This window comes from Phoxinus phoxinus (genome assembly GCF_949152265.1).
Source record: "Phoxinus phoxinus genome assembly, chromosome: 19".
Classification (NCBI taxonomy): Eukaryota; Metazoa; Chordata; class Actinopteri; order Cypriniformes; family Leuciscidae; genus Phoxinus; species Phoxinus phoxinus.
The window spans coordinates 26,462,820-26,478,845 of NC_136894.1; the positions used below are offsets into that span (position 1 = coordinate 26,462,820).

A 16,026-nucleotide genomic window follows, 5' to 3' on the forward strand; every position below is an offset into this window, starting at 1 on the left:
TCTATGTTTCCACCGCAGGAACAGGTAGTACTTTTTCAAAGTTCAGGAAATATTCATGCTAATTTAGACCGCAATGGAAATGCAAACAGCAACAGGTCTCCGAAAAAAGTTCCTGGGACAAATTGTGGCCCTCAAGTTAAGCCCTCCAGTTTCAGTTAGTTTCTTGTTCTGCATTGTTTGTCATGAGTGTTTAAGTTGGTTGTGTTTCAGTCTCCTGTGTATCCTTAAAATATTCGTATTAAAGACTGTTTCAACGATTCCTTGTCTTCATGGGCTATTGACTACAGCCAAACATGTAAGAATGCAAAACCCGTGCAACTTTCCTTGGAACTGCCATCGCCTCCCTGGCTCCTTGAACCTGTATTGCCGGTACCATCATGGAAGCTTTATCTCCTGCCCCTCTCCAGGGTGCCATTTAGCATTTGAATATGGAATGACAAAATTTGAATATGATAAAAATTTTCATATCAACTGTCTTACCCGCAATCTATAAAGATGCTTGTCAAGGTCTCGCTTTACCATGATCATCTGAGGATGATGAGAATTTACTGAAAGGCTGCCAGGAAAGTGTAACTAAGTTCATTAAATACTCTTGGAATATGCACATTCATTCTTAATCTTATGCCTAATATGTTGAAAACGGCGCTGGATGAGTTTGTTTGCATCCCTGTATATTAACACCTCTATTGTTGTCATATATTAATGTTTTTAATGTTAGCTGCATACATTTCACATATCACTTTTTGACCTGAAGCACCGGTCTGAAATTCATGCTTGACTTCTGTAAACAGTAATGCCTGCCTGCCTTTAATATAATTGGCCATCTCAGTAATTTTGACATTGACGAGTGCTGTTTGACCACTGATTGGCTCAGATGAGATGAGTCTGTTTTCTTGACATGGTACAGTCTTTCCAAAACCAAAGTACATTTATTATTAAGCATTTATTTTACAAATTTTATTATACACCATGAACACTGGCTTGGGATGTCGCTAGACGGGACAAAATGTTGTGGGGGGGGGGGGGGGGGGGACACCTAATCTCCCCTCCACCCCATATCCACCCACAGCAATAACCCCTGCGGGCACCTCATTGGTGGGTAATTTGCAGCCATGAGGAAAGAAGGATGTGAGTCTTGCAGGAAATGTTGAAATCAACAAGTTTATACAAGGAAGTTTGTTTCAAATGGTTAAGATACAAGTGGCAGATACATGTGAGGAAGGTTTATCGTTTTTGTAAAATCCCTGATTAAATCATGTTTTTTCTGCTGAGTACCCTAGTGCTGCTTTTAGGAATACAAGGTAAGTCCTTTTAGGAAAAATAATTCAATTTTGTATACTAAAGCAGTGTTGGTTCTTTAAATTATTCTAGGGAATAGGATTCTTTCAAAACACTATTCCTGTTTTGTCAGTCATAAAATATATATATGATATAAGAACGTTGCACATTATACAATGACTAAAATGAGCAGCATTAATTATGTACTTCATCAGTGCATATACATTAGAGTTTGTAGCTAAATTATATCAGGATGAACATTACAGTTAAACAAACTTAATTAAAAAAATGCATCTACAGTAAAACCATATTAAGATTCATTCCAAATCTATAAAAAATGGCCAAGAAAGAGAAAAATGAGAAAAGCGTGATTTCATCATAGTGCTGTTTGCCTACCAAACACGGATCCCCAACCCTAACCCTTACCAATGAAATTAGCTGCAGGGCAGGATTGTTTTAGGGGAAAAAATTCACAAAATAAGATTTGTGTCTTAGCGATTGTTAATAAATTTCAACATAAATTCAATGACGTCAAAGTGATTTTTTTCGTAATCATGCTCGCCTGACATTGCAACAGAAGAATTTCCTATGTTCCCTCTCACCAGACCAGACATCCTCTTTTTCTTTAAAAATAATTATTTTGGAGTTTACTGGAGTGACAACCACATTATATAACCAAACTCACATCCGTACATTTTCTGATCTGCTGTGTGAACGGAACTGTACTGGACAACTAGTTTTCCGTAACGGCATACGTGGACGAGAACAGGATATTTCAAGACTCACTAATGTTGTTATCAATCGCAAAGACTGACAGAGGGAGCGTAGCCAGTGAGCAGTCATTCTGAAAACTTAAATAACTTAAAATAAACAACTTACTGATACTAAAGTTATGTCATTTGAACTAATTCATATAAGAGCACAAATTGAAATGCCAACGTATTGAGTAATGGCCTACTGACATTTTTATTTGGGGTATAGGGGCCAGTTGTAATTCCAGTGTAGTGGTAGCCATGGTAGCTAGGGAGAGTGACAGTCGCCCAGCCAATCATTTCATTAGTTCCGAATGGAAATAAGTAGCTGTGTTTATTGCAGCCCTGAGAGACTACAGACACTCAATTTTTATACTCTCCTTTTCAGAGTACTTACATTTTAATTGTGTATTGGTATAAAGACAGTTTAAACAAATTTTGGATTTTTTGGGAAAAAACCTGCCTACCCTGCCTTTAAATAGCAACTGACCTAAAAAAAAAAAAACGAGTTGAATCTTATAAAAATAAATATTTTTTAAAAGAGTTTAAGCAATGTAAAAAACATATGTTTTAATTACGCGTAATTATTTGCAGTGTAATACAGTAATAATTATGAGATATAAAATAGTTGCAATTACCTTTTTTATTTTTTTATTCTGTGGCAGAAACAATCAAAACATTTTTCCGCTGAACAGTTTTATTATTACCTCATTATCAGCTCTTTGAATCAATGGCATTGCATAAAGGCAGAGGAGACAATATATATATATATACATGTGTATTTGTGACTAGAGTTTCAATTTGCGTAGCATTTAAGCCATTACTTAAATAATGGATTTGGTTTTAGGAAGTTAGTTAGTATCTGCTAACTATTCTGTTAAGATATATTCTATTCTGATATAATATTTTATATATCTGCTAAGTATTCTGTTAGTATCTGCAACTGTTCACATCAGAGAAACATGCTTTCTAAAACTTAAAATAAAGATGTTTAGACATCACCAGAGTAAATGTGGGTAACATTAAAGCCATTCTATGTGAAGTAGAAGGTTGTAAAGGATTTTGGTAAACTCGAATGCTGCCTTAGCTGGATTTGGTGACCCTGCTGGTGATCTGCAGCAGTTTGAAAACCTGACATAAATCATTTTAAAAATGCAGTAGAGAGAAGTTTAGATGCAGTTTGTACCGCGTGAACACCAGACCTAAATGCTAATCTACTACGACCAGCACAGCGCCTTCTTGTGAACTGGCCTTTTAACTTCTTTGTGCTCCAAATAAAATCTTTCTAAGGCATATTATCATGTTATGACTCCCAGGTACCAACTCTCTATGGACAGTAAAGAAGATAACAGCTCAAAGTGGGGGATCTGTCACCATTCCCTGTCACTACCATCTCCTGCACAAAGACCTTCCTAAGTTCTGGTGCAAAGGAAAAAACTGGATGACCTGCTTGACAATGCGACCTACCAACCGAGAGGAGGGAACCGGTATCAGCTTTTACAACAGCCCAGATGAACTGGTAACAACCATGACGATGACGAACCTACGCAGCCGTGATTCAAACCGCTATTGGTGTGCCGTGACGAAGCCAGGCTCCAATGTTAGAACATCTCTAGACCTAACCGTCACTGAGGGTAAATGTTATGGAGATGCTTTATGAGACATTTGATGGTTCCAAAAGTAATTGTTTTTTTTCCATTTGATTGTTTTCAGGTACTCCAGATCTGTCAGTGGCCAGCAACAGGGTGTCAGGTGAAGAGGGTGGCAATGTTACCGTCCAGTGTCTCTACAGTGACAAACTTCTAGATGAGGAGAAAAAATGGTGCAGAAGTGGAGATTTGCACTCTTGTCAAACGGCTCAAGATTTAGAGCCATCCCGTGGTGCAGCTCTGCAGATAAATGATACGAATGATGGTGTTTATACAGTGACACTGACAGGACTGAAGAAGACGGACGCAGGCTGGTTTTGGTGTATGGCTGGGGAAGTGCAGGCTCCTGTTCATATCAATGTAAATTCATGGCAACTCATTACAGATGCCAACACAAGTAAGTTTTAAATAACAGTGTATGCAATGTATATGTGATGATAATATATGAATGTATAAAAGATGCGATGAGCAACAGGGGTTTCTTTTTCTGCAACATAAAATGGTTTAATTTGAGTTAGCCACAATAAAAGGAACAATGGATAATGTACCTCGTATCTTAAAAAATAACTTAAATCACCATTTCTTAAAATATTTTAATTCACACACACACACACACACACACACACACACACACACACACACACGTTTGTGTGTGAATTCAAATATTTTAATTAAATATTATTTAACATTATATTATATTTATTATTATTTTAATTATTCATATTTTTGCCTTTTTGGAGAGGACAGTCAAGGAGAGACAGGAAGTGATATGGTGAGGAAAGAATCAGGAAAGGACCACAAGCTGGACTCGAGCTCGGATCTCCTGAAGCGATGTTGCGCTATATCTCAGAGCGCAGACAGACAAATTGCTTAGAGCTTGAATCGCATCGCATTGTGCCTGGTTTGGACACCGTTTAAGTGTGGGCACATTTAACACTTTTCAGCAAAAATGTCATGCAATTTGAATGGGAATCCATGCGATCTGGAATTTCCTGTGAGGGTGAAAAGTTTCGCCATGCAGATCTTGCATTGGATTCTCCCTCATCAGTTATTGGTCGGCTAAACAGACAGACCCGCCCCAAACTCACGCCATTGGGTGAGCCAGTGTTGCTATATAGGGGCAACCAAACAAACTATGTTTTGAAAGAAAAATGTTAAGGGAATAGTTCACCCAAAAATTTACATTTTGTCATAATTTACTCACCCTCATGTTTTTCCAAACCTGTCAGAGTTTCATTTTCCTGTTGAACACAAAAGAAGATATTTTGAGGGATGCTGGTACCCAGACAGTTGAGGGTATCCATAGGTTTTTTTCTACTATATGGAAGTCAATGGCTACCGTCAACTTTCTTGTTACCACCATTCTTTAAAAACACATTCTTGTGTGTTCAACAGAAGAAGAAATTCATACAGATTTGGAACAACTTGAGGGTGAATAACTTGAGTAACTTAATGATAAAATTATCATTTTTGGGTGAACCCTTTATGACTTTTGTTGGGAATCAAGTGTAGGAAAGTAGGAGTGAGAAACTGGGTCCAATGGTAGTGCAAATAACCTTTCATAGACTTTCATAGTGAGTTTCTGGGTAAAGCAAAACAACACATTACTGGTGTTATCCGTTTAAAAACAGACTGTGTGTCAAATCTGACCTGCTCCTTTTTATTTACAGGACCTTCCACATATACCACAGCACCATCCTCCACTTCAGCTATGGATGTTCACAACCATAATTCAACCACACAATCAAAAATACCAGAAAACACTTTGATTCAGACTGAAAAACCTACAACGGAGAACTCAAAAGAGAACCCTTCTCACGGCAACGGCACAGTTACGACGCCACTAACCAGTAGATCAACATCTCCATATGTTGATAGTAACTCTATAGTTACTGTATCATCTAAAGATAGGACATTTGCACCCACACCCACTTATGAAAGCAGGTACGTTCAAAGTATTCTGTACAACATAAATACTATTTCACATCTATTTATCAGACATTTGATTCTAGCTGATGACATATCTCAACTTCGGTATGAGTTTAACAATTCCCTTTTCTGTTTCAGAGACCTTATTCGGGTGATCGCACTAGTGTGTGGAGCACTGCTTTTTTTATTTATGTTATCTGGAGTTTCTTGGAAATTGTGGTCATGGAATAGTAAGACATCTATTATTATTAATGTATGAGGCTGTTTAATAAATAATGCACTTAATTGTTCGATAAGCATTCACTTGTCAATCAATATTTAATAGAAATGTTTCTGTTGCCTAAACTTTTTAATACGTTTTATTTTTTCCTGATCATTCCAGAAAAGGCCACCACGAGAGAGGAAGCAACAGAAAAAACAACAGACCTCCAAGTAAATAAATCTTTAACAATATCAAATGGTTTCACTTTATACATCAGTAACAAAGAACCAACACAGCAGTAAACTTTGGGGACTGTGGAGAGTTGTATTTGCTGATATCTATTTTTGTTTTATTTGATAGGCAAATGACAGAGATGATCTACTGGCCAATGAATGGACAAATACTTCAGTTGTGCAGTTCAGCACAGACTCAAACACTGTCCTAATAACATAACCTGTTGTAAAGTTGAGACTACTGGAACACAAAGATGGATTTATATATATATATATAAAAAGTAAAGTACATTATTGTTACATATATGTGCAACATTTCAGCCATAAATTAATTATAAATGTTAGATTATGTTCACTACGTGTCTAGCGATGTGCTGAAATAGAATTACATAATGGTTGGTTTGTTTTTCAAAACATTTATCGTGCATCATTATGTTTATGATGGTGGCGTTGGTGACATGTGACATTTAATTTGACAACATTTTAAGGATGTGTAGTGCAAATATCTTTATATTATATAAGTATACTTCCATTTTAGTTTAACTTTCTTTCCAGTGCAAAACAATAGTACATAAAAAAACAGCTAATAAAGAAAATATAAAATATATATTTTATATATATTACCTGTTTTTTTTATGTATTATTGTTTTGCGCTGGAAAGGAAATATTGCACTCAAATAATGCATTCAAGCAATACAACACCTGTATATATGTCACGGATGAGGTAGGGTTGAAGGGAGGACTCAAGGATGCAGAGAAATATGAGCTTTATTAAAGTAAAGTAAAACAAAACAGAAACAACCCCGTGGGGGAAAACACTATAGACTAGACTTGGTTGGACAAACATACGACAGGACTCATCAGACAGGCAGGGTAACAACAGCATGCGACGATGTGCGATAACGATCTGGCAAAGGACAGCAAACACAAGGGGAATAAATTGGACAGCAAACAAGGCAGGTAACGAGGGAGGACAGGTGGGGAAACTGAACCAATAATAAGATAACAAGATGGGCGGGTCAGACATTAGATTAGCACATGGCAGCATAACGAGACAAGCCATGTGCTCACATCAAACATGAAAATAACACACAAGCACATGACATGAACATGCAACTAAAGGGACACTAGCTGAGTAAGTTGCAGCACAAGACAGAAAACACAAAACACATAAATGGAGCAGAGAACAAGAGGAACAGGAGAGCACACTCAGACAAGGGACAGGTGAACACACTCAGCTAAACGAGAATCCAAACAAGGGAGCAGAGAACATGAGGAACAGGTGACAATACTCAGACAAACGAGGACACAACTAGACAAGGGGGTGTGTAGGGCACAATTCAAACGGGACCAGAAAATAATTATTTTCTCCCATTCACTTGCATTGACGGTTTTTCAACTTTGAGGTCCAGCGGGGTTAGCGGAGGGGGCAGGACTTACCAGCTCTATAGCGCCACCGTCTTATAAGCCCCGCCCAAAATAATTCTGAACACACACACACACACAAAAAAAAACACTGCGCATTCATTCTGTTTTTGCCAGATATTGCCAACAACTTTCAGATGACGCAGATGATCCAAAAGCCCACAAGAATAACAAATTCTTCCCAAACGCTTTTAGACTTAGTTTTCACAAATAAACCAGATAGAATTAGAAAGACTTATAACCTCATTACTGGGTTATCAGATCATAATTTTACTCTGGTATCCAGAAAATTGACAAAAACACGTTTTAAAAATCAGAACTCAATGAAGGGGAAATCCATGCCTTTTATCACTTTGAAGGACATGGCTTTCATTGAAAATGAAATAAAGCAAGTAAATTGGCATGACACCATTGGGAGTATGCCCTGTGAGCCAGCCTGTGATGATTTAATGTCAACCATTAAAGACATTATTTTAAAATACACTAGGAAAAGGGGCAAGAAAACAAATAAAAAACATAATCTAACACAAATATCTGGGAGTTAATGAAAAAAAGGGATGCTTCTTTGAAAAAGTTTTTAAAATCAAAATTACTTACTGATCATCTGATTTTTAAAAATTTAAGAAATAAAGTCACACAACAACTTAGAAAGGCTAGAGCAAATTTCTTCCTCAATGTTATTAGTGAGGCAAAAGGAAACCCTAAAAAGTTATGGAAGAGCATTGATAAATTACTTGGAAGGGAAAAATGAGCAAATAAACATTTAAAACTCATGGTGGATGGTTGTATCCAGGATGATGAACAGATTATTGGGGAATGTTTTAATGATTATTTTATAAATTCAGTGCAAAAATTGAGTCTAAGCTTTCCAAAAACTCAACTCACACAACCTTTAACTTGTGATGACTCTGCTTTTAAGTTTTCCCTAATTAACACAGAGAAAGTGGAAAATATAATTTCACTCCTATCTAATAGCAAAGCTAAAGATATATATGGCTGTGACACCGCTTTTTTAAAACAAAACAAGACATCTATTATGATACCTCTAGCAATGATTATAAATAAGTCTTTTAACGAAAACATCTTTCCCAGTGTGCTTAAGCCTGCCATTGTCACCCCTGTGCATAAGTCTGGGGATACTCAAGTGGTCTCTAACTATCGACCCATCAGTATTCTCCCAGCAGCATCAAAGGTTATCGAGAAGGTGGTGGCAGAACAACTAATAGCACATCTGGACTTAAAGTCCTTTTTCCATCCTATGCAATTTGGTTTCAGAAAAAAACATTCTACTGAAACTGCATGCTGTTATCTCATTGAAGAAATCAAAACTAGCTTAGATCAAGGAGGAGTGGTGGGAGCAGTCTTCTTAGATTTACGCAAAGCCTTTGATACAGTTAACCATGAGGTACTGATACACAAACTGGCCAAATACGATATTTCCATAAATGTCCAAAATTGGATAAAATCTTATTTGACAAATCGAAAACAATGTGTGCAAATAAATGGCACATTGTCTACGTCTCTTGCATCTACCATGGGAGTACCACAGGGATCAATCCTAGGGCCACTGCTGTTTTGCTTATACATTAATGACCTGCCTTCGGTATGCAAGGGCATAAATATTGTCATGTATGCTGATGATACAGTTTTATATACCTATGGGAGAAGTGCAACAGACGTAGCCAAGAAATTATCTAGTGTCATGAGCAAGGTCAGTGATTGGTTAAATGACTCATGCCTCACATTAAATGTTGAAAAAACTGTAACCATGTTCTTCACAAATCGGTCTACACTTAGGACTTATCCGGAAATTTTAGTAAATGGCCAATATATAAAACATGTAGATACATTTAAATATCTGGGGGTAACTCTAGATTCAACACTTAGTTTTAAAATTCATATTAAAAAATTGTGTAATAAATTGAAATTTAATTTAATAAATTTTAGACACATAAGAAACTGTCTTACCACTGAAGCATCTAGTACATATTTAAATGCAATGATCATCCCTCACCTTTTGTACTGCATTACATCCTGGTCTCAGGCATGTAAAACAGTTATAAAACCTTTAGAATCTATATATAAAAATTGTCTTAAAATCCATGATAAAAAAACACGTAATTATCATCATTGTCATATACTGGTCAAATATGATCTACTTAGTTTTGATAATTTAATAAAACACTCAAATTTGTCTTTGCTACATAAAATCATATATAGTGCTACTGCTCCCCCTCTGAAAAAGTTTGTAACACTCTGCTCGGAAAAAACAGTACGAACAACTAGAAGTGTCACAAGGGGGGAATGTAGCTTCCCACAACGTAAAACTAAATTTGGGAGTTCCTCCTTCTCATGTGTGGCCATGAGGCAGTGGAATACCCTTCCCACTGAGCATATCCTATGTGCAGATTCTCGCACCTTCTCATGCCTAATAAAAAGCTGGTTGTTAAGCAAGCAAGCTTGCACACATCTGTAATAAAATGTGTTTTGTTGTGTACTGTATATGTACTGTATGTGTGTATGTGTGTGTGTATGATTGAGTGTTTAGAGTTGGATTGTACCATAATGTGCTGGAGATGCTGCTGAACTGCCTGATGGTTGATGGCCTCCCTGTTTCTGTTTCAAACCTGCCAGTTTGTAATTATAATGGACACCATTTTTATTCATTACTCCGTGAAATTTCTATTTTAAAATCAGTATCTTTATTTTATTTGTATTTTTAATTCGTTGTACCTGCCCAGGGACTACAGGTGGAAATTAGCAATTGCTGCTATAACCTGGCCCAAGACATATTTTCTTGCTTGACAAGTTTAATGTTTATTTGTGCATTGTCCCTGTTTCAAATAAATAATTTCCAATTCCAATTCCAATTCCAATTTTATCAATGACATAATGTGTTTAGATTTTATTAATATTTTTTTGTAATAATCTCTACAGGGACTTTTACATTTTTTTAAACATTTGTACAGATCGCAATTGCTAATTAATACTACTGATAAGGTAAAACAAAAATAAAACATTAAGATTGGAAAAAAATAAAGTTTTTTTAAACTTTAAACTTTTTTAACTTAAAGCATGAAGAACTTAAGAAGAAGAATTTAGCTTTTTCATTGAGTCTATCCTTCATGTCAAAACTATTTTAAGAGTATTTTAAAGCGGCTTGCCGCCAGCCGGCCGCAGTCCATTAGACAGAGGCAACCGCCAGAGAAAATGAAGCAGTCGGACCGCCGGCGATTTGACGGCGGCATCTCGCTAGAAATGCGAGTGACGTATTCGGCGGCAAACGTTGTATCCCCTTGGAACTTCCAGTGACCATGAACTCTGACCAGGGAGGTGACCACAGAGTGGGTCAGTGTGTATACACTATAGTGCTGGTAAGGATTGCATACAACTTCATGTCTTAAATGGGCGAACTAACTCTTTAAACTTACATAAGGCAACTCATCAAGCTCTTTAAACTCTACGAACAGGGACTTAAGTCCACGCAACTCAAAAGATTACGTTAAAATCATATAAGTCGCCACAACATAAATACCGGTAGTCATGTTTACCTAATGATTTACAGAACAAAGTATTTTTAGTTGGCTGAACACAAATGGGCCTATTATCTATAGGCCAACTTTGATTCATTATATATTATTCAAGTAGTTTAAGAAGAGACAGGCCATAACATGAGTCAGATAACTTTATTTTTATTTAACAGTTTGTGGCCGATGCACAACAATGTCATAGTACCAACCACGCCTTACATGTGTTAACTCAATGCATGGTACATACCAATGCATGTTAAAGAACATTAGCCTCGGGGTTCGTATTCCAAGGTAAAATACAAGCACTTTGAAGGTACATTTTAGAGCTTTTTCCAGCACCTTACACCACCGTAAATTACATATACCAATACATAGTCAAAATGATTATTTAGTGTTTTTATCACATTGACAGAGATAATGCTATAAACATGGAAAATTGTGTTTCGTAATAGCAGAAGGATCAGATATTTAAGCAGAACACAAGTTTTAGTAGCACTGAGTGGGAGGATTTGAGCCAATTGACATGAGTCATTCTGTGTCAAATCAAACCAAATCCAGGAAAACAGTTGCTGCACACTCTTAGAGTTTGCTCAAAGTTTATGCTACCCTTAAAGGAACACGCCGACTTTTTGGGACTTTAGCTTATTCACCGTATCCCCCAGAGTTAGATAAGTCCATACCCTTCTTATGCGTGCCGTAACTCTGTCTGACACACCCACCGCTAGCCTAGCTTAGCACAAAGACTGGAGGTAAACGGCTCCAGCTAGCATACTGCTCCCAATATGTGACAAAATAATGCCAACATTTTCCTATTTACATGTTGTGATTTGTATAGTCACAGCGTGTACAAATAACAAGGTCGCATGAGACACAGCCATCTTCTAACCGTATACATACTGGGAACTATATTCTCAGAAGGCGAAGCACCGCTACTTGGGTGGAGTGATTCGCAGCGCCTGAGAAGCCCGTGGTGAGGAGACGAGAGTTCGCTCAGAGTGTTGCGCTAATCACTCCGCAGAAGTAGCAGTGCTTCGCCTTCTGAGAATATAGTTCCCAGTATGTATACGGTTAGAAGATGGCTGTGTTTGTGGCTGAGGTCACCTAGTGGGGCCCCCACGTCAGGAGTATGGAGCCTAAAGTGGGCTTGACTCTAGAGTTATGCCCGGTCAAAGGTGGAACTGATTGGTATGCAATAAAAAATACCAAATATCAGGGAAGTAACAAATCACTGGATTGGCCGTTTCCATAGACATTTACAAACTCAAATTCATTGTTTTCCTAGTAACGTTACAATATCTGATTTAAATGTCTGAAACCTAAAATAAACATTATGTGGTTGAAAACACTGAATAGTTGTGATATAGGCTATGATGATAAGCGCGGAGCACGTCCGTCTCTGGCTCGAAAGCACGTTTGAATTTAGCAGTTAATCACGTGATTCACTGACAGTTCTGATCACAACGGTGTGATCGTACGTGAAATGTAAAGCAAAACATTTGTTATTGGTGTCATCAGAGCAGGGTCTCTCGTTCATTGTCCTGATTCTAAAGAGCCACTTTCCTGTAGAGTTTAGTTCCAACTATTAAATTAAATGCAATTAAATGCACATGAATTAACTAATCAAAGTATTTTGGTTTAGTTGAATTTTACAGGTGTGTTGGAGCTAAACGCTGATTGTCCAGGTCAGGATCATGAACAAGGAACAAGGAACAAACAGAAGATGGTGTTCTCCCCATTTATGTTAAATCCCACAAAATGATTTAATTGTTAACGAAATCCACAGTTGAATCTGTTCTGTCCTGATGTTTGATTCTGTGTACTTTCAGTTAGCTTTGTGCTATTGTTTTTCTTATTTGATTTTTAAGGCTAAAGAGTTTAGCATAAATGTAGGCCTATATTAAAAATAAAATATATTTAAAGCAAATATCGATTTATAGTGGCCCCAAAAACTACTTGGACAACCAAATCCAAAATGCACCAAAGTGCCTGAATTTCTTTAGCTACTCCATTAGATCAAAGAGTATAGAAGTAACTTCTATACTCTTTGATTAGATGGAAACCAAGTTTGATTAAATCAAACCAAGTAGCAACAAACGATGCTTCAAGAAACCAGTCCAACTGGTTTTCCAGGTCAAAAGTGTTTAAGATTGTGGTCTCAATGTAAAGAGCGGGTACACTTATCATACAAACCAGTTTCACAAGGAAGCTGTGACCTTGACAGAATTTTGATTCTGTAGTGAACTTCCTTTATCATTTACTCACCCAAACAGTGGATGTACCCCATTGACTTCCATAGTATTTTTTTCCCTACCATGGAAGTCAATTGGGTATGTCTGGTTACCGACATTCTTTAAAATATCTTGCTTTTGTGTTTAACAGAAGAAAGAAATGTATACAGGTTTGAAACAACTTGATGGTAAGTAAATGATGACAGAATTGTAATTTTGAAGTGAACTAATCCTTTAATGGACCTTCATTTCACAATAGTTTTAAACTGAATGAACCACCTGGCTTCTATATTTACATATAATTATTAGGCAGGCAGCAGGCATTTTTATACAGATGAGAAGAGCAAACAAGGAAACAAACCAATAGTGGGGCCACACTATATGCATGTGATGTGACTAGTCCCAGTTAATCTAGCACAGTACATTTAAGAAAGAAAGAAAAAACAATATACATAAAAAAATATTGTATACATATATATAATAGTAAGTGTAAGTATTAATGGGTCAAGTGTTGATAATATGATCTTGCATCAGCAGCTCAGGTTGAGTTAGGCAGGTCATTCTAGTAAATAACATGAGTTGTCTATAGCTATTGCTTAACACAAAAGAAGATATTTTTTGTGGAAAAATTTAAATCACACGTTAGAAAATTTAAATGTATTTTTTTTTTTTTTAAATCTCTCATTCAGTGTTCTGCAGAAGAAACCAACCAGTTGAAGACAAACACAATAAAAAAAAAAACTATCAAAATCTGCTCCTGACAAATGACACGACACATTCTTTGACCACATTTTTCCTCATCTTTATTTCAACAGGTGTGGACAGGCTTTAGTTAAGCATGGAATGATGACAATGACAATCCTCTCTCAATGTGAGTAAGTTATGCTCCTCTAAAGACATGTACACTGACCTCTGCTGGCAGACAGAAGGCGATTAAATACAATTATTAGTCTCAGAAAACGTCCTCAACCATATTCAGGGATGAAGACATACCATTAAGTAACGATTAGTCCACGACTTCATTGCCTGAAATTATTTACTATATTACAAGCTTTTTACAACTTAAAAATAGATTAATAACTATCACTACCACATCTCCCTTTGTACTTGTAAATACACCATTTTTTTATTTCTTATTTGTTTTGAAAATCTGGTTCCGACACATTAATCAGCAAATGTAAGGCAGAAGAACAGAAGGGGCAAAAAAGTTCATTAAAAAAGTCCATCTAATCTACTGAACATATGAGATATTAGCTCTTCTGCAGAACTGAAATGTAGACTATTCTCTGGAAAATAAACATGAACATCTAACAATGACACTGAATAAACCGGGATGTCGTCATTAGTGCCAGTCTTAATGTGTCTCGACTTTGCATGTTTGGCTAGGCTGACTGCAAACATCAAGTGTAACTAGTTACCACATCTCGCAGCAATACCATTCAGTATAAGTTCCAGTACCCTTAGTTATGGTCCTGTCATCCAAACAGCAGATGCACTGTTAAAAAACAGAAGAAAATAAAGCAATACATAGAGCAATGTTGCAGCTTTACAAGCAAATACACTCAACGTTTATATTGGAGGTCTGTCCGAAAAAGCAGCATGCATTGCACTTGATCAAGTTCAGTAACGGTTAAAACGCTTGCGATTTTCACTCAAATTTCCACTAAAATTTTCACTCAATATAAACGTTGCATCAGTCTTTGATGCAAAACCAGCAACCAGGACAAGTTTAGCTTTCAACCAGGTCACAAACGTAAAGTGGCATAGCTGTGCCGTTACTAACGTAACCTCGTATTGCGTAGGCTAAGCTTACGCTTATGGGAAAAACTCCTTTTCTCGAGAATATTGAAGCCAACATTTTTAACACGCACTAGTTCAGCTGCCCAGGGCTGCATTCCAGTCCAAAATTGTCATGCCCTTCACTCGCTAACTTCCCTCCGTGTCGTTCACTCGGATGTACGTCATTGTCTACGTTGCACGAGTGCCAGTGCCACTACTGGCGAAACTGCAATGGACTGAATTGGAACGTCCTAAGCCCTTGATCACTTGGAATCAGATATAGTTGATTTATTATTTACATTTCTTTTCCCTTTAAGAATTTGTTTAATGCAGCTTTCAAATGTAAATAGGTGTGTTTGGGCTGTTTTCAATTTTAAAATAAATAAATAAATATATTATAGAGCTGTTTGTGGTGGTATGTGAAATTGGGTAATATGATTCATGTGGTACCAGTACAATGGGCAGGTTCTCTTACTGTACAAACCAGTTTCACAAGAAAGCTTAATAGTCCTTCATTTCACAATAGTTTCAAACAGAACGTTTCAGTTTATTAAACGTCAATCTTATATATTCATGTTTGAAAAGTTACATCATAAACAGGTTTACCTTGTGCCATCTCGTCTGTCAGATATTTTATAGATTCAAACTCGATCCTCACCTTTCGGTGAAAATTCACCTTTTTGAGAACGATCAAGATTTTTCCACACAGCAGAGTTGAACATAAACGGTGGTCTTAAGAGGGTAAATAAAGTAATGGTTGTTTACTGTTTGTTTCAAGTAGACTACTAGTTGCTTCAAACAAACTGGTTGTCCAAGTACTAGTTATTCTCTGGAAAATAAACATGAACATCTAACAATGACACTGAATAAACCGGGATGTCGTCATTAGTGCCAGTCTTAATGTGTCTCGACTTTGCATGTTTGGCTAGGCTGACTGCAAACATCAAGTGTAACTAGTTAGCACATCTCGCAGCAATACCATTCAGTATAAGTTCCAGTACCCTTAGTTATGGTCCTGTCA

The 16,026-nt window shown here is 36.8% G+C and overlaps 1 protein-coding gene across 1 annotated transcript; it reads left to right on the plus strand.

The window, feature by feature from the left end:
• Positions 1 to 1,161: 1,161 nt before the first annotated feature.
• LOC306986492 (uncharacterized protein) lies at positions 1,162 to 6,453 on the plus strand. Its single transcript, XM_079589789.1, has 7 exons — positions 1,162 to 1,301; positions 3,347 to 3,664; positions 3,744 to 4,076; positions 5,350 to 5,623; positions 5,747 to 5,838; positions 5,991 to 6,040; positions 6,171 to 6,453. The coding sequence occupies exons 1-7, from the start codon at positions 1,256 to 1,258 to the stop codon at positions 6,261 to 6,263; spliced, it is 1,206 nt and encodes a 401-aa protein (XP_079445915.1). The 5' UTR covers positions 1,162 to 1,255; the 3' UTR covers positions 6,264 to 6,453.
• Positions 6,454 to 16,026: the final 9,573 nt, after the last annotated feature.

Coding starts and splice junctions, on each gene's coding strand:
- LOC306986492 (XM_079589789.1), top strand. CDS start 1,256: ATGTTTTTTCTGCTGAGTACCCTAGTGCTGCTTTTAGGAATACAAG. Junction 4,077..5,349: donor CATTACAGATGCCAACACAA/GTAAGTTTTAAA, acceptor TTTTATTTACAG/GACCTTCCACATATACCACA. Junction 5,624..5,746: donor ACACCCACTTATGAAAGCAG/GTACGTTCAAAG, acceptor TTTCTGTTTCAG/AGACCTTATTCGGGTGATCG.